The 18,449-nt window shown below is 36.9% G+C and overlaps 1 protein-coding gene across 4 annotated transcripts in view; it reads right to left on the reverse strand.

Moving 5' to 3' along the window:
* CABIN1 (calcineurin binding protein 1) overlaps positions 1-18,449 on the reverse strand; it is a 128,119-nt gene that overhangs the window by 80,974 nt on the left and 28,696 nt on the right. For 3 of the 4 annotated variants that reach the window (XM_068910842.1, XM_068910839.1, XM_068910840.1), the window contains 6 exons: positions 17,294-17,500; positions 16,779-16,924; positions 14,654-14,915; positions 11,579-11,839; positions 10,787-10,941; positions 9,970-10,148 (listed from right to left, as the gene is read on the reverse strand). In XM_068910842.1, coding sequence (XP_068766943.1) covers positions 9,970-10,148; positions 10,787-10,941; positions 11,579-11,839; positions 14,654-14,915; positions 16,779-16,924; positions 17,294-17,500 — 1,210 coding nt within the window. The remainder of the gene's footprint in view (positions 1-9,969; positions 10,149-10,786; positions 10,942-11,578; positions 11,840-14,653; positions 14,916-16,778; positions 16,925-17,293; positions 17,501-18,449) is intronic. The other variant, XM_068910841.1, reaches the window with a different exon arrangement.

Here is an 18,449-nt window from a genome sequence, read left to right on the forward strand (position 1 = left end):
GCATGGTATAGTCACTGTCTAGGTAGTCCCACTGCAGCCTTATTAATTAATTTTCTCGATAGGGTCAAGAAGCAAAATAAAAACAGCAAAGGCCCTGGCTTGAGATGAGCTGATAATTTAATTAAATCTCTTCCTTTCCATTCAAATTGCACATGTTCAGGAGAGAGCTAAGGGCCTCCTATGAATTTCTTTTATCAAGCTAAATCCCTCTTCAGACCTTCAGCTTGCAGATCAGGTTTTGCTTATCAAGATTCAAAAAAATTTAAACAAAGTTTAATGCAATTCTTAGGCTTTTCATTGACACACAAAGAAAATATTCCTATCCAATAAACAAATCTTAATAAAACTGCATCTTAAAAAGGAATGGGGAAAACAGTGTTTTTTTCTTCTTAATTGAAAGTTTTATGGTCGGTTACTGATGACAAGTTTTGTATAGAAAGTATATAATTACAGAGAATGGGAAGAGAAAGATTCTGAAGAGAGGTCAATCAAGCTTTCAGTGACTCATTTATAAAGCTTTAATATTCTGTGGTGCAAATGGATACCACTGAACTCCCAGTTGTCATCACAAAAACACTTACAGTAGCTCCCTTGGTTTTTAAGGGAGCATCCGCATTTGTTCAAAGAGGGTGAATTACTAGCTAGAGAAGAAAAAAAAAAAAATTTCAAATATCCAAATGTTGCCGTAAGCTTGGAGGTCGGTTCTGATGCATAGGTTATGACAGAAGAAGCATTAAAACGTACATCAAGAACTGCTAGACCAATATGTGAGAGTTAGCATGTTACATTTCAAATGTATGCATGGCAGTGAAGTTCATCCCCCAGAAGTAGCAAATGTAAATACCTCCTTTCAAATGATAGCTAGCTATTTTAACTTAAAATTTCTACTAAAATCTAGAGTATATGTGGGGGTGTATATGTTCATTTTCCTTTTTTTTTTTTTTTTTTTTTTTCCCCCTCAATACACTTACTGTGTGAAAAAAATCTTAGTGATATTAGTGCTGGGCTCCTTAATCACTGAAAAACAAGCGGTGCTGACATTACTTCCTATTATTTTAGATACGTCTTGAATGCAGTAGATGCTTTCAAACCAATAAATGGGCATGATGAAAAACACTAGGGTACTTCAGGAATTAGCAGCAGCAATCATAGTTATTAGCAATAACTTCTCAGCAGTCACAGAGTAAGATTCCAGGGACTGGAAAACAGAAAATATAGTACCTGTCTTTACAAAAGATGAAAGGTCAAAAGGAGGGGACATGAAACTATTAGCCAGCTGGCTTCACTTCAATTTCCAGGAAAGCAATTGTACATAAATAAATAAATCTGCCTATGAAAAAGATAATAGGATCAGTAACAGAAAACATGGATTTATCATAGACAAATCAGGTCAGACCAATGTTCAGACCACAGAACAGATCTTTCAAGTGAGGCAAAAGCAGCAGGTGCCCTATAGTTTGACTTCGGACAATCTAATAGTGAAGTCTCATAACCAAGGTATGAGCACACAGAAGTCTTATACAGAGTATAAAGTGAAACTATTAATGATGGAAAGCTGCACACAGAGTATTAATTAATGGTTCACTGTTAGTATGAGAAGATGCATAAAGAAAGGCCCTGAAAGTTTCTGTTCCAAGTCTAGCATGATTCAATTTTTTCATTTGTGTCTTGGATGACTGAACAGAGGGAACACTCACTACACGCGCACATGACACTAAGCGGGGAGGGACTATCAAAAACTCTGGCAGAAATTAGTATTGAAAGTGATCTCAATGAACTGGAGATGCAGTCTTCGGAAACAGGACACGTGAGCATGCAGAACTGACTGCATCTAGATAAGAATAATCAACTGCACAAAAACAGAACGGTGAGCAAATAAAGACATAGCAGTTTTCCAGAAAAGACCATGTGCATGTTTGCATGCACATGAATTCACATGTGCCTGTAGAAAGTCAGTAATTCTCAAACTGAATATGAACCAAGATGTCATGCTATTGCAAAAAAACCAAACCAAACCAAAAAACCAAAAACTACAACAAGCAAAAAACCCCCAGCAAACTATTACACTGAAATGTATAATCAGTAACTTCACACAACATAAATGAGAATCATTCTACTCTACTAAGCACTAATAAAAGTTATGCTTAATTACAGTGTCTGTATTTGGGACCCACTTAAAAAAAAATATATGCATTGACTTCCTAGAAAGAATTCAGATGAGAAGGAAAAAAATGCTAAGACATCAATGACACGGTCTATGAGGAAACACTGGGAGAACTGGGCTTGTTTAGCTTCAAAAAGACGGGAGTGTATTTCCAAATAGCTGAAATAAACTGAAATAAAACTATAGTAACTGTTCTTCAAATTCACTGACCACGGAGCAAGAGGCACCGTGTTTTAATTGCAGCGAAAAAGTTACTTTTTCCCCCTCATCTCTAACTGTTACATACAGTTAAAAGTAGCATAGAGAAGGCACAGAATCATTGGACGGTTTCAAGGATAAACAGCCATAACGTAACTAAGAGCTTTCATTATTCATTGGTAGGTTATCCCAGATGTACCTTCATACAACAAAAAAGTTCCGTCAATAGTTAAACGCTGCAGTTTGTGATGCAGAACTTATGCAGTTGCACCAAGTCCTACCCTAACTCTGCTTTAAAAACATAGTTTATACACATTTCATACATGAAAGTACTATATTCTTATAGTACTCTCACGTATGAGTCACTCGTATATATAACTAACTCGCAAATATATGGTTTGTGTCTGTGTAGTATAAGTTTTATATTCATTTCATGTATTATAAAGCTTTTGCTTCATCTGATAATAATTGACTGTGGTTGAGAGAGGGATATGGATTAGATTACTGTTACTCAACTGACACACTACAGACCACTGCAGTCTGCGAGACATGAGAAGTGATTGCTAGTTCCCAACTGTTGTTGATACCTGTCTTTTTGAAAAATGCAAATCCAAGGAGCATATTAGTGCTTTTTAACTATTACTGCTATAATTAAAGACAATTTAATGCAATTCAGTGTAATTTAAGGGTATCAAAACAATTACTTTTAGCATTTTATTTACCTGAAGTATTTTCTCAGTTCCTCCCATCTCCAAAAGCAATTTGGTAGGCTTTTCTGAAAAGCTTAAGTGATCTCTTATTTAAATGGAGGTCATAATAAAGGACTAAATACTCTTTTGAGGTCCCTTCCAGTAAAGTCTCCTAATATTTCCAAAGTTAGCATAAAAGAAAATGACACTGGCTATTAGTGTCTCTCTGCACTAAGATTCCCAATATTATTAGCCTTGGTGGAGACGAAGAGGGAAAAAGGACTATTAAATTGTGCCTAAACAAGTGCAACAAAATTTCTATTTAAAAAGTATGTCCTGACATCAGATTCTCTTTGTTATTACTGTATTTTGCATTGTTACTTTTCGTTACTTAATCCTAAGTTTTAGAAAGTTTTCAAACCGCCTGACCAACTGACATATCAACTTGATGTAAAGTTAAGAACCTCATGCTTATTTCTAAAGATTAAGAATAAAATGGCACTGTGGAGCAATGTATGTTTAGTACTCATTCCTTATAATATACTCAGAAGTCACTGAAACGTCACAAACTATGTCAGTCTATGTCATCTACTCTGTCAACACTTGACAGAGAACAGTACCGGACAGAAGATATGAAAAGGTTACCACAAATAAAAGTGAGCTTTTGTTACTTTCCAAGACATTAATAACAAAACAACTATTAGATTTTGATGGAGAGGAGATGTCACCAGGAAATAGGAACTTGTATTTTCATCTGCACTGCCAAGAGCTTTATTTTATCAGGGAGAGATCCTTTCAGGCACTTGGATAACCGAGTAGCCAATATATCTCTGTATCCCATTTGACTTAGCTCTAATCTTAAAATACTTTTAAGATTAATCTTATCCTGAATAAAATAGGTTTACTAGGTTGATTTCAAAATCTTTACTTCTGTGCTATAGTTCCATACTAGAGAAAGCCTTCATCGCTTTGCATCATTAATATTCAGGCCCAACACCTGCATGCCTACCAATTAACTGGAAGAAGTTGTTTTAACTTTGGGGAATCTAAATGAGTATTTTATTTAAAAAAAATGAAACTTGGAGAAAAAAAAAAAAAGGCTCAATACTTTACTAGCCATTACCCAATGTCAGCATTCTTCCATATGCACCATAAGCCCTGTGGAACATTCCTCGTTACCTAAACTGCGTCCACTCACAGAAGAAGATACCTGAATCACTGAAGAGCTAGTGATGTGTAAAAGTGCAGAGTGGCCTGGACCAGATGTACAATCCTGATGACAAAGCTCTTACTGATAGACATGCTGATCAGAGAGACTATGCTCACTGTACAAACTTACATAATTTGCTCTCAAGGGAGTTAAAGTACAGCTTCATTCTGCCCATACAAACGAGAAATGCCACCTTTGTCAATGAAATCGCAATGCAGCTCAGTAATCATGCTGTCTGCCCTCCATTCCTTGAAACTTTCTGGAAATTAAAGAGGGAGGGAGAAGACCTCTGAAATAGCTGCATCTGGGGGAAGACAACATGCTCAGAAAGTCAGTAGGGTATAATGCATTTTTTTCTGAACAACAACGCTTCAGATATCAGAAGGAAAACGTATGCCAAGTTAGTATAAGAAGGTACCTGAAATGGGATAAATATTCAGCTATAAGTCAAAAATCTGAATTGAGCAGCATAGAAAGCTCTCCCGAGAAGTAACATACTAACTTAGTTTACAGTAAAGAACAATTCTGCTGCACCATTCACAGTTTATGGATAACTGCCTACATAAACAAAAAATCTTATTTTCCCATGCAATAAAGATGGGTTATTCACAGGCTGTGGATGTATAGACTCTTTGTATATCTTTATGCTTCCTGCATGCCTCAATTTCTCTCTTTTTATCTTTACTTGCAGGTATGAGCATTCTTCTTCATTCATAGTCAGAAGCATGATGCATCACTTGTATCTCACAGCTCTCATTCCTGAGACAAGTTCCACCCATAACAGAAGACAACATTCAGCTCTTTATCAAAATGCACATATTAAAAACAAAAAAGAATTGCAGTTTTGCATGGGAGCAGGTAATTTCTTGAGGACAATAAGGTCCTCTCAGTGTATGAAGGGACTTCTCTTATAAAAATGAGTCAAAGATGAGAGCTTGTTTTGTCCAGCTGCACAGATCAATGTGTTTCAGTAACTTGCAGTCCTGTACTGCTGCTGTTCTTCCATCTTGAAGTGCAGAGCAATAGAGTTGCTTACCAGTGTTCCATTTCTTTAGTCAAATCCTTTTTATATAACCTCATACTAAGTGCTTTCACTCCAACTATTACAAAATAAAATTCAGAGACAGGTTAAATTGGGGAAAAGTAAAAACTGAGCATACTGAAACAGAATGGATCTGATTCATCATTCATGTAGCCTCGTAAACAGTCCCCATGCACATCCAGCACCATGTGCTAGAATGGCACACGTACTGCAGACATGAAGCTTTCATTCTAAACTGTAAGAAAGGGAATTTTGAAGGATAAGAGTTTCATTTACAAAATGCAATGTGGACATTCTTTTTATGCACAGAAACATCCACTCCCTCTTTGAAGCTCACTTAGTTTGGCACAAGTGACAGCTTGGGGCAAAAAGAGTCTTAGAGATCATCTTTGGCTCATCAGGAAGTTGAGAACCCCCATTTACACACACACACACAGTGCAGCATTATAGCATTTGCAGAATTACAGGACCAACAAACGATGAAGTGGGACTTCTCCCGCAGCATGAAGCAAGTAGGCTTTCCCAGTGAGTTTATCATGCAGGTTTTGCCAATTATTAAAAGCAAGCCGTGACAGGTAAAAGCAGGAAGAGAATGCCTGGGGAACAGAGATTTGTGTAAAGGTTAGAGGCAGCACGGGCAATATTGGTTGCAAAAGCAATCAGGCAAAGACAAACACAAAAATAGGATGATTACATCTAACTACACATAACATACTACATGACACGGATGAAGATTTAAATGATAAGACATTTTAACACTGCAGTAGCAACGAGTACTGCATACATCATCTGTATAAAACCACAATAATTTGTAATTGAATAGCAACACAACAAAAGGCATATTCAGAAACAAAATAAAAACCTCACAGCAATCTCCTAGTCTACTTTTTGGAAGCCGTACTTCAGATTTCTTTTATTTAAATTCTTCTATTGCTTTCTGAACTAACTTCAATATTTAGTGCAAAATTTAGCTAAACTTTGACAGCTTGAAGCCTGTACTCTGCTTTTTTTTTGATGACTATACACATCCAGCCTGTTTAAAGGAGGGCAATGAGAAAGTCTGCTTCCATACAGAACACTGGCCATGGAGCTGTGCAGGTTAAATCTGGTGATATCCCACATAATGAAAGATCAGGTTCCTGCTGAGTTCCCCGTTCCTCTTGTTTCCTAGTTTCCTCCTGGGGTGGGAGTGGGAAGAGTCTAAGTCTCAGGCTTCTACTATTAAATGCACATTTTCACAGGGGGAGGGAAGGAGGGGACGACTGTGGGTGGGTTATAAAACAGCAACAGATGGGGTGACACCAGGAAAGACAGGATGAACAGAAGGGACGAAAAGATGCTGCTGAAGGGAGAGACAAGAAAAGAGAAAAGAAGCTGCCTATTTTACACACATGGCAGCAGTTAGTCAGCTGGCAAATAACAGCTGCCACTCAGCAATACTTCTCTCTCCTTGAAGGAGATTTGGGATAACAGCTGCCATGAGGAGAAAGAGTTTAGTTTAGTTACTTTACAAGCTATATTTACTGATTCCTTTCTCCCATTTTTACGAAACGCATAACTTAAAACCAGCATCACCAACATTCACTGGATATAAAGCTTTTCAATGCTCTCAACTGTGACAGTGATTTATGCACATCCAGATCATCTTTTTCCACACCCAAAAGTGCTGGAGAGCTACAAAACTATAAGGACATATTTGATGTATCTGAAATAAGTCTGCTCTCACAGCTGCAGCTATCTACAGAGGCATACTTGGAGATCAGAGTCCCAATATTTTGAATAAAAGATTTCAGGCTATACAGTAATTCTGTTCTGCTTGTATGGAGATAATTTGCTGCACTAGAAGGCACACTGGCAGAGATTTTGTTAAAAAAAATTACAGAAAAATAGGGCTTGGAAGAGACCTCAAGAACTCATCTAGTCCTTTCTCTTTTCCAACAGGATTTCCTGGCAGATGGTTATATCACTTTTTCTTAAAGACTTTCAGTGTTAAGTGTTCCAGTATTACACTCTTCCCGGGAACACGTTTAAGGGTTTCACTGGTATTTAGTAAATGCTTCCTAATACTATTCTAATACTATTTTCTAAACTCTAGATCGAATTTTTCTTAATGGAATTCAAGTCTAATGCATTCTGTTCTGTCCCTCGTGGATAAGGAAAGCTGGGAAACTTGTTTTTTTTTTTTGTCGTCTAACTCTTCATACAGACTTTGATACTATTTAGGGAACCCTGCTGTCATGCCTGCCCTCAGACTCTCCTTCTGCAGACTAACCTTTCTTCCCTAGAATAACCCAATTCCTTCTCTCTTTCCTCACAGGTCTCCTCTTCTTCAGCTGTAGCACTCAAAAAGGGAGAAAACGGGCCTCATCAGGTTGGCTGAATGGGATCCCAGTCGTTGCTGAACTACTGTTTGCTTGTGGTAATACGAGACAAGAATTTTGGAGGGACAGTCTAGACAATTCTGTTGTTTTGTTTATATTGTATATGATCAACAACAATGATACAAGAGTAAATAAGAGCACTGCCAGGCCACAGAAGGAATAAATATCTAGGCTGAATTTGGGCCAAACTGTCTTGTCTGTGAACAGCAAAATAGACACTCTCAATTGCTGTCAGAATAGTTAAAAAACCAAAAAAGTAGCTGAATGATGTTTTTTTTCCTTGCTATTTTTAGGAACAGTAAAATGGAAATGCAGGCACCAGTCGTCTTCAGTGATGTGATTACATGCAAGATGTCAAGAGCATTTTACTTCAAAAGTATCTATTTTAATACAAGTAAAATGCAAATACATGCAAAGGAGCACAGTATACGTAATAATATTAAAGTGGAAGGCTTCTGAGCACTGCTCAGCTTGTTAGCTCTCCTTCCATCTGCAGCAGCCCCAAGGCAAATATTTCAGTTTCCTGGGGCTCTTCAATATGCTGTATCCAGAGTTTAGTTTTGCCAGCAACTTACAAAACATTATGAATGATGCAGTGCTTTGCAATTCTACTTGCCATAGTTACACACAGCCATCGTAAAGACCACCCTAACTTGGGTCTTTTCAGCAGCTGTCGTTTCCAATCGCTGTGACAGCAGCAATGCTAAGCATTAGCTAGCTAAGCTAGCAGACCTAAGAACCGCTCCTTCAGGCCTGACAGGTGTAGATGTTCCTTACCTTGCACCTTCAGGCTTTGCTAAGTAGCCAACTTTGCTCCCATCAGGCAATTACTATGCCACAGCCCATAATACCTTATTCCGAGTGAACGTACTAATGACATGCTGGAATATCCATCTAACTTATCTATCTCCCGGGAACATTTCATCAGCCTGCAGGACCTAAACAGATGTAGTTCTAGGCAGAACTGCTCCTCACAGGACATGTTATTTAGGATATATTTAAATATTTGCTCTCTCTTTGCCTTGTCAAAAAGGCATCAAAAGGCTAAGCAACAGAAGAACCTGACCACTAAATAACTTATTTGCATTACTACACTATAGATTATCGCAAAACAGTCCAATGAATTACTTCAGATTGAAATGGGAGCATGGATAAAATGAACGTTTCTATATTCAATGTAGTGAAAAGAAATGAAGGAACTTCTGCCAGTTTCCCCAAGAATTATCTGTTAGTGGAAAAAAGGAACAAATGTACCTTGCAGAGTTTCCAAGCGTGTGCATGTTTGTTTCAGAACTGCATCAATAAGAGAACGTTTATTATTACTGTTCTTCAGAAAAATGACAATACGCCTGGTAGCAGCCCACCCTCCAGAAATAAACTGGTATCAAGCAGAGCACTTCTATGGAGCCTGCCACGTTCTACCAGTACTAAGCTATGCACTGCAAATACTTTGCTCCTTCCTGAGCGCTGATACTAATAGATCCAGATGGATAAACAAATGGGCAGAAGAGTAGTATCAGAATAAAATTTCTAGCCGAATAATAACCTCAAGTTATATAACAGAAATTAAGTTACTGTTTAAGTGTATTATATATTGCAAAATTTTTGCAATGACACTGTGATACTGCCCTACCTTCTGGTTTTATAAGCCAATTATTTATGATATCACTTTATAACCTATAGAGATGAGCTGCTAACCAGTCACTGTAAATGATAAAGAAAAAAATTAAAAGATGAAGTCTATCACACTATATCATGCAAATCACTTTGCGTTGATACACAATATATTCAATACAGTTGCCACCTGCCTCCTTCAAAAAAGGATAATCCTGCCTTCTTTTGCTTTTTTAATGGTTTGTCTTGTTTCACCCACAGTTCAGATTTTCACCTGGTCAGTTCACATAGAAGACTGAACACAATTTCAGTGCCTAAAGACTGAATCCACATCTTTTCTAATAAGCTCCAGAGGCAGACATTTAGCTCTAGAGATGGGAAAAATATTGAAAATTCAGTCAGCTACAAACTCCCCTCAACATTCCTGTTTAGAGTAAACGACAAGTGCCAATGGTGGCAGGTGACAACTTTGAATTTTATATTTAAAGCTCTGACTGTGCATTGATTCTTTTTAAAGCACCATGAATATTTCAAGTTAATGAGCTTCAATATTGCCCGTGTTACCACAGACCCATCACCCTCCTTGAATGAGCAGTTTGATCATTCCTGGTCAAACCTCCCATGATTAGAGCACCTCCCTGTGCTGCCAGTATTGAGAACAGGGACTGTACCATCCGGCGTTGCCTGCTGACGGGGTTTTTTACATTTGACGTAATCGTGGTCAACTGGAGTGGCTGTGTAAGGTGGGGATGTCAGACCTGGACCAGAGGATGAGGGGAGGGAAGTCCCAGGGCCCGGCACTGTTCCAGCTGAAGAGTGAGAGTCTTCATCAATCATGCAAGTCTTTTCCCTGGAAAGAGGGAGAAAAAATTAAGAGTGTTAACATACTAGGTGTGTATATATACATATAAATACACACACACACAGAACAGAAAGAGACTATGTTCTTACGATATTTCCAACACAGTAATCAAATCTTACTAGTAAATTCTAAATGATGGATTTTTAGCACAGGTGATATTTCTCCCGATCATTGATCAATAGGGAAACATTCTTTATCTTACAGTTGTTAACAAAAAAAATTACAAGGACTAAAGTCTCTTATTTAAGCTATGCCCAAAAGTCATTTGCTTTTGGGTCTGCCCATAGTTAATAAAATTATTTAAATAAAATAAGAACAGTGGCTTCAAAACAGATCACAAGATAGAAGTTGTTCCAATTTGTTCCCTTGCTGACTACACTGTGCCAATTATTGGAAAGACTTCAGACGAGCATATAATCTAACTGTATGAGATACCTGGAAACTGCAAACATTAGAGTTAATTCTAATCACTTTGGGTTTCTATTTCATGCACCTTCATTTAAAAACTTTATTATACAATAGTTTAGCATTCACATAGCTGTCTATGAAGATATTTCACGCAAATAACCTGCTCTTATTTGGAACATGTACACTTTCAGAGGATATTCCTGGAAATTAGCACTCACTTTTCTGCTGCAACTTTTGGGGTGTTCTTCTCCTCGCCCCTGGCAAATGGTCCCTCAGAAGCCTCTTTCATGAAACTAACCAGTCTCTCTGCATCTACTCCAGAGTCTGGCTTCCCCACAAGTTTCAAAATAGAAGCATGAAGTCGAAAGTATACCTAGAAAACACCAAAGTCCATTCAGTCAGTAGAAAACTTGTAATTCTGCAAGCAGTTACAAGTAGTCCTTCTCTGTAGAAACTGCAGGAGTTTGCAATAACAGTTGTCTGTTACCTAAGCTTACTTAAACAGGACTTTTCCTGCCTCTGTAAGTTGCTTGTAAAGGAGAAGATCTGAAACAGCCCCCCTGCAACCTATGGAATACAACAATGAAAGCAGATGTGGATGGCTACCACTGGGTAGGTTCCAGATCTATTATTCTTACCAGACTGCACAGCAGAAGCAAAGGTGTTATGACTATTATTCAAATTGATGCATGACCTTATGGTGACATAGAGATGAGATAATGGCGAAACCTATCCACACAGACTGAACACTAACAAACCGAGGGCAGCAAACTCCAGAAGCAGAAATTCTGTCTGTCTGTCCAATATTGTGAATGTATATATAAGCTGTCGTTAAAGCAAAAATAATCTGAATAACACATTTGATCTTATTCTGCATTAGTCTTGCAAACGTTCCCAGATGCAAAGCATCATTAACATACGCCTAATAACAAGAATTAATAGTAATAGTTATTCTGTTACCTGTAGAGAACAATGTTTTCAAGTTTAAGTATTTTACTTCCCTCTTTTACCTCCAGTGCTTCCATGGCCAGTTCTGGTGGATTATGGTAGTGTATCTTCTTTGGATATCGCGCAGCTTCCTCATGCAGGTAGTGACCTGCCTGTTTGTAATGAAGTAGATAGACGACAGGAGGCTGTTTCTGCTTCTCTGCAATCTTTCCCAGCATGTAGTGAATAAGCCACTCTTCTTCATCACCATCTCCCTCACAGCGCGATGCTGATGTAAAACACAGTTTGGCTGTCTCCAACATGCTGTCTCGACGCTCTTCCATCTGTGATGGAATGAAACACTGAGAATACAAGAACGTGCTATGGCTGGGACAAATGATGCAAAAAATACGCTCCTGCACATAAAAGGGCATAAAGAAGGTATATCACTTAAAATATTTTCAACCTAAAAGACCTGGAATTACATCCAGGTGATCAAATACATCTGGAAGACCCACAGAGTATGGTGTTTATGGGTAGTTTTTTGCTCGTTCCAACAGCTCCTGACATAAATAACCAGAATAAAATGGTAAGACAAAAATGTAAGAACATGCACATAAAAGTAAACTTGTTGGAAAACAACAAACATGTCCACGGAAAATAACCTTACCACTTTTTCATCATTGCAATTGTGTAACTCTTAAAAGGAAAAGAATTATTTTCTTTGTTCTGCAACTAAGGTCTGCTACAAGTCACTACAAACCACCACTATTCAGAAAGAAATATATTTTATCATGCATACTATACACCTAACTGTGTCATATATATACATAAAAATAAAGTGTACTCTTTTTTCAAGGGAAGGAAAAAAAAAAAAAAAAGGAGTAGCATAAATTCAAGTTAACTGCCAATAAAGCCACATTAAAGATGAGGCCAAAAGATGCATAAAAGTTATTTTATATCTTTGAAGAAAATATTTATAAATTTAAATTGCTGGGCTATAACAGTATCCTAAGTGCTTGTTGCACCTAAGGAACTATAACTTAGCCTTTCTCTTCACTAATATTTTGTAAGAATCACTCTTCTAAATAGAGGACATAGTGATTTTATACAAGAAACACATTCCTGAATAGACGTATCCCTGGAAGGGGGATCAGTTTGTTCCAATTTACTTTTTTTATAGTGGAGCTCTTCTTAGAAAATTATGCTTTTTCATAATTTCAACTGAAAAAAGAGGGCTGAAGAAGTCCTAAATAAATATTCTGATCTTATATATAGAACACTCTGTACTGCATCGTAAACCTAATAATAAAAAAATAACTCCAGCATTAGCCATGCATTTCTTCAGTAAGTCCATCACAGCCAAGAGACCAAAAGACAGCAAGATCAAACTTTTGGTGGAATGAGGGCATGAAATGTAATAGCGTCATTTTCTGAGTAGTTAATTTTGGAGCTCTCAGATGTTATTAACAAATAACATTTAGGAAGAAAACTGTACTGTTACTTGTCATGCCACACATTCACATTTTTGAACACAGAGTAACAACACTGAGAAAAGCTTGGACTTAGAGTAGTGACCTTTGCAGAGGTTGGCTGAGAAAGTACTTACGTGAGGATTAATAATTACAATATTGATGTCTGTCTTCAGGAGTATAAATACATTTAAAGTATAAAAGTAAGTATAAGTAAAAATAAAATAATAAAATTGCTCTCCCATAGGAAGGGAGACAAATTAAACTTAGGAAGAAAGAGGATACAGTAAGTATCACCAAAACTGATTATGTTCTGAAGCAACATTGCAAAATTAGCATAGAGAACTTCCATGATTTTCACCTCTCAATTCTAATCAAATATATTTATTTACAAAGAAGATGACAACTATAAACATACAATCTGAACAATTAGCATGATCATCTGACAGAATACATCTTCCAGGAAAGAATCCTGGATTTTATTTGCTTTCTAAAGTAAGCATTCCTTCCCAAATTCTTGCAGTAGAAACAGGAAAACTAAAGACTGGATCAGGAAAATAAGACAGGTTTGTGGCCTGATTTTTCATCTGTCTTTTCACTAATATTTCCTGAATAAACAGAAAACAAGAAAGTGAATTTGAGCATGCTAGCAAGTTGCAAGTATACATCTACTCAAAAACACCATTTAATAAACCATTTGCTTCTCTTTAATATGCATGTTTTCACCACCTGCTTGTTTAGCAGAATCAGTTGCTGTGTAAGAGTCTAAGCGGAGCACAATGTTAATGCAGCTATATAGCTCTTGCATCTGAGCTGCCTTTCATCTTGATGCAAATACACCCCCTCTGGAAACAGTGGATGTTCCCAATTCAATTCGCTACAATTCAAACACTAATAAAGTTTTATATAGGCACTGACTAGCAGCATTTCTTTGTTTCTTCAGCTTCCAATTCTTTGTTATATAATACTTGTGTGTCAGAGCAGTGGCACCAGAAATTGAGTTTACTGGCCAAAAAGAACAGACAAAACACTTCCCCTAACAACTCTATCAAGGTCATAGAGAGTATTTGCAATTGCTCATTTTGGCTCAGCTATAAACTTCATAGTCACTAAAACTTTTTAATCACTGTTATACATAAAAAGCTAGTGCAATTACTAAACAATAACTTTCTATGAAAAAAAAAATCAATCTATTGAGCTCCTTATTTTGATCTTGTGTTTAAGTAAATAACCCAAAAACCTAAAAAAAGGGGTGGGAGGGGGAATGTCTTTGAACACAAGATATGACATACGAACACAGATAACAGAACATTTTCCTGATCTTTTCCACTATTTAAGGAGGCATTCATTTCATCTTCTCTTGGCAAAAATGCATAACATTTACCAAAAGGCAAAGTAAATATAATTTCCCTATTGTAAAGGTTAAAATAATTTTGTATAATCTTTAAAAGACGATTCAAACGTCAGGCTCAAACTGATTTTCTGCAAGAGAATGAATCAAATAAAACTTTCAATGGTTTTTGACACCAGTAGCTTATACAAATGAATATCAGAATTTCCAGTATTGATAAGTATTCATACAGTCTAGGATGTAATATAGAGCATATAAGTATTTAATTTAGAAAGTTGTTAGGTTAAATATATATAAACATTTAAAAGCTTGCACTGCTCGAAAGTAGCTCCCACCTGCTGCACAACTTCAGGGGGGAGTTCTGATTTCCACTGCTTAAGCTGTCGGGATGCAAATGAATGTAGGGCATAGGAAATGGTGCCATATTCAATCCACAGGGAGAGATTAGAGCTGTCAATCTCTAAGGCTCGCTTGAAGCAATTCAAGACAGGTGTAGAGTGCTTCCAGATGGGGCCATCACTTTTCAGTTCGTTAGAGTTCAACTTGTCTTGAATACGACTTGCTCGAGCCAGAGCCATGCCAGCCCATGAATCAAACCTATGCAAGCAAGAACGTAAGACATGAACCACTCCCTACGCATTACCGTCAATGACAAAGAAAATACTCATTTTGCTATTTCCCAACATTTTCTTCATCATATGCTCTCCCAAAACAGATTTCTTCACCTCCTCTTCTCCTCACAGCGAAAAAGACTCTGTAAAAATCTAAATCACACTGAATTTTATGTAAAATGGTTTCTTAATACAGCACTATCCCTAGTAACTCTCACATGTGAAAAATATTATTTGCCATACAAAAAGAGCACATCCATATTTCCAATGGCAGCACGCCCACTGATTTCTTTTCTCAGTAGCCATGCTGTCCTGTTCAAGCACCCTGCCGTTTCTGCAGGCCAGCAGACAGCCATTATGACATTTTACGTTGTTGGACCGAACAGTGAATGGTCTTTATGATTATTTTCCAACATAAAAATCACACAAATCAAAATACATTCCAATAGGAAAATTCTGATGAACAATACAGAAAAGATGGCTTTCTGAGGATTTAGTTGAGTAGCCAGCCTTGTTTTTATTAAATCATTGACAATACAGTGTGAAAAGCAGTTTCCATATTACGTACTCTTAAATTAGCAATTGGGGCCAATGAATCTGGAATTTTTCCGTTATAGCACGATTCTAACACCAAAGAAATAGTCATATTCATAATGTTTTCACATTTTGCCTTGTTTACTTCAACTACAAGCCTATTCCTGTGTCAGGTGACCCTAAAAGACATATTCCTGAAGAGAAAGGGAGGGGACCTGTCATATAGACAGCTGAAGAAGCAACATCTGAGATGACTGGGATACAAATACTATGCTACCACATAAAACTTCTTCTAAGCAACAAAATGTCATAGATTAAAGTCAATCTGCATAGCACTGTCATTTACTTATAGGTTTGATGCTTCAAAAAACCCTATTAATTCATAGAAAAAAAATGTTTTTTGTAATTTATCAGGCTTCAAACAAAAAGCTTTAGTGATCTAGTCACAGCTCCCAGGCTAGCAAATTCAAAAAAGTACATCTTATTTCCTCCGTAGATCACCTGTAAAACTGCTCTGTAACTTCACTTTCCCTTTTGTCTCTGCTACGTCCCTGAACTCAGAAATAGTTTCTTTTCTCAAACCAGTCAAGCTAGGGCTTTTGCCATTGAGCCTAATCTATCTATCAATTTCAACAAGAATTAAACTGACAGCTAGTATCTAATATGCAAGCCCTAAATTTAATCAATAAATTTTAAGATTTCTGTAGTTCAGTCTAGAAGAGTCTAGAACTTCATCGTTAAGATTAGAAAACTTAATCTTGCTGGTATTTCAGAAGCTGTAAGCTAGCAAGAAGAAAGTGTTAAGTTTAAATATCACCTAAATGCTCTGCTCAGGCTTGATTCTGAGTAGCTCTCTAGTAGCAAAATATATTCATATTAGAAAAGAATCAGCTTAAATAGATTATCTTTTAAGAAGTTATATCTGTGTCCTTCATGCTGTCAAACAGTGGTATTTCTTTCATTCCTTGGCATGCATAAAAATGCCAAAAACTAAGAACAAAAGGTGCAAAAGAGAAGGAATAGTGATTTAATCCTCGCACTTTCCAGCTATCCTTGATTATAGTTCAGCTTTTCCCCCCCACTCTTTCATCCTCTTTGGTTTTAAGTTTGCAAACTATCAAATATTTAACATGAGATTTTTTTTGTTTGTTGGTTTGTTTTAAAGATGCCTTTAACTATATAATTTACTTATAGTCATAGATTGCAGACTAGTGTCTTAATCTTGAAGTGGACATCAATCTCTCACTTGACTGCTTTTCGGCACTGAAGAAATGAGAAGAATGAATAACGTGCAGCAGGATTCAACAACACTGACCTGTTCGGACAAATACAAATGTCGTGCATGTAAAATTTAATGGCTTTAGACTGTTCTTTATTCTTGAAATGATAGTCTGCCAGAAGATAGTACAACTCAGTGACTACTGGTGGAGAATAGTCTGCACCATCTGGGAGAGATGGCGCCTGAAAAATAAATAAACAAAGGTTAATAAAGCATACATATTACTAGAGCTGCACACTTGCTTCTTTCTTGAAGTGGAAATAGTTTTTTTGTCACAAAACATGAAGCTGTTGAATATCAAGATAGTGAAAACATTCCAGAGCTATAGAGAGCACTAACACTAATGAACATCTCATACTAGCTCCATGTTAATCAGCATTACACCTTGCTGTTTCAAGACCAAAAGCTTTGGAGTGTCATTCTTATTTCATTTAAACGCAATTCTTTGAGGAAATCCAGCATCACGGGGTGAATCATTTCCTCAAACCACCTCATGGTCAATATAAAAATAATGCAATAACAACATATTTTTTTTTAATAATTAGTTATACCTTGCTGCATGTTCCTTCAATATAGGCAGAGACAGTATCTAAGCTCAACATAGGCTTGTCTGTTCGAGGAACAATTGTAGCAGTCTTCTTCAAAAGGTTGGCCAGATCGGCAGACACAGTGCTGGTTTTGTAACTATCAAACTCTGGAAGCGTTTTAGGCTTAAAATATTCAAACATGAATAAGGCATCTTCCCATGTTAGATCCACCTAAAGAGGGAGGAAGATGAGAGGGGAAAAAATTATCTCAAATTCTAAAATTCAAAAGTCTACTAAAGATTAGTTTGTTTGGCTTTTTTAGTTAGCACAAAATACATATTACTCTAGCAGGAAACAAATTAAACCTCCCAAGAACAGAAGTAAAGCCACTCAGTATATGCTGCTCACAAATACAACATTATAACTTCTCACTGATTAACGGCTAAGGCATTGGGCTGTAACTTAGTCAACGTCACTGAAAAATAAAGTCATTCTACTTGCTTAGTAGAAGAGCTACTGAGAAAAGTTGTTTATGAGCAAAAATCAATTCCAAGCATCCTGAGTGACACTGAAACCATGGGGAAGAAATGGAAGAAAAGAATAGCTACGCTTGCTCTACAGCTTAAACTCCAAACTCAAGTAAGGCAAATAAATGAAAGGGCTGCCAGACAAAATTTTGAGACTTAAACATTTTAAAAACTCTCTGAAGAGAGGCACTTTCACTTCAGTTCATTCCTCATTTCTCCCTTCATTTTTCTTCTTTTTGAAAAGTAAGTTTTTCAGTTTTCTCCTTCCGGGCTGAGTTTTTTCTCTTTTTGTTCATTTCATCCCCACCAGTAAGTTCTGCGTCTCCACTGAAAACAGGGAAGTCACAGGTATACTAAAAATCAATCTGTCAATGATTTCAGTAAGGACTTTTTCATCCATAATTGCCCAAATGTGACAGATTGTTTCTGGCAGAGGGTACTCTCCCTGTAATTCCCTTTTCCTCAGCTATTCCCATCTACTTATTATCTTAATTGTCAAAGAGAAAATTTTAAGAGAGAATTCACAAATACTCAATGAATTATAACAGCATTCGTGTATTTTATAAGGCCTGTCAAAGAAGCCAGGTAATTGTTCTGATTGTATAAAGCTGTCATTTATTTATAATTTTATAACCACTTGCATTTGGTAAACG

The sequence above is a fragment of the Struthio camelus genome, chromosome 17, assembly GCF_040807025.1.
Source record: "Struthio camelus isolate bStrCam1 chromosome 17, bStrCam1.hap1, whole genome shotgun sequence".
NCBI lineage: Eukaryota > Metazoa > Chordata > Aves > Struthioniformes > Struthionidae > Struthio > Struthio camelus.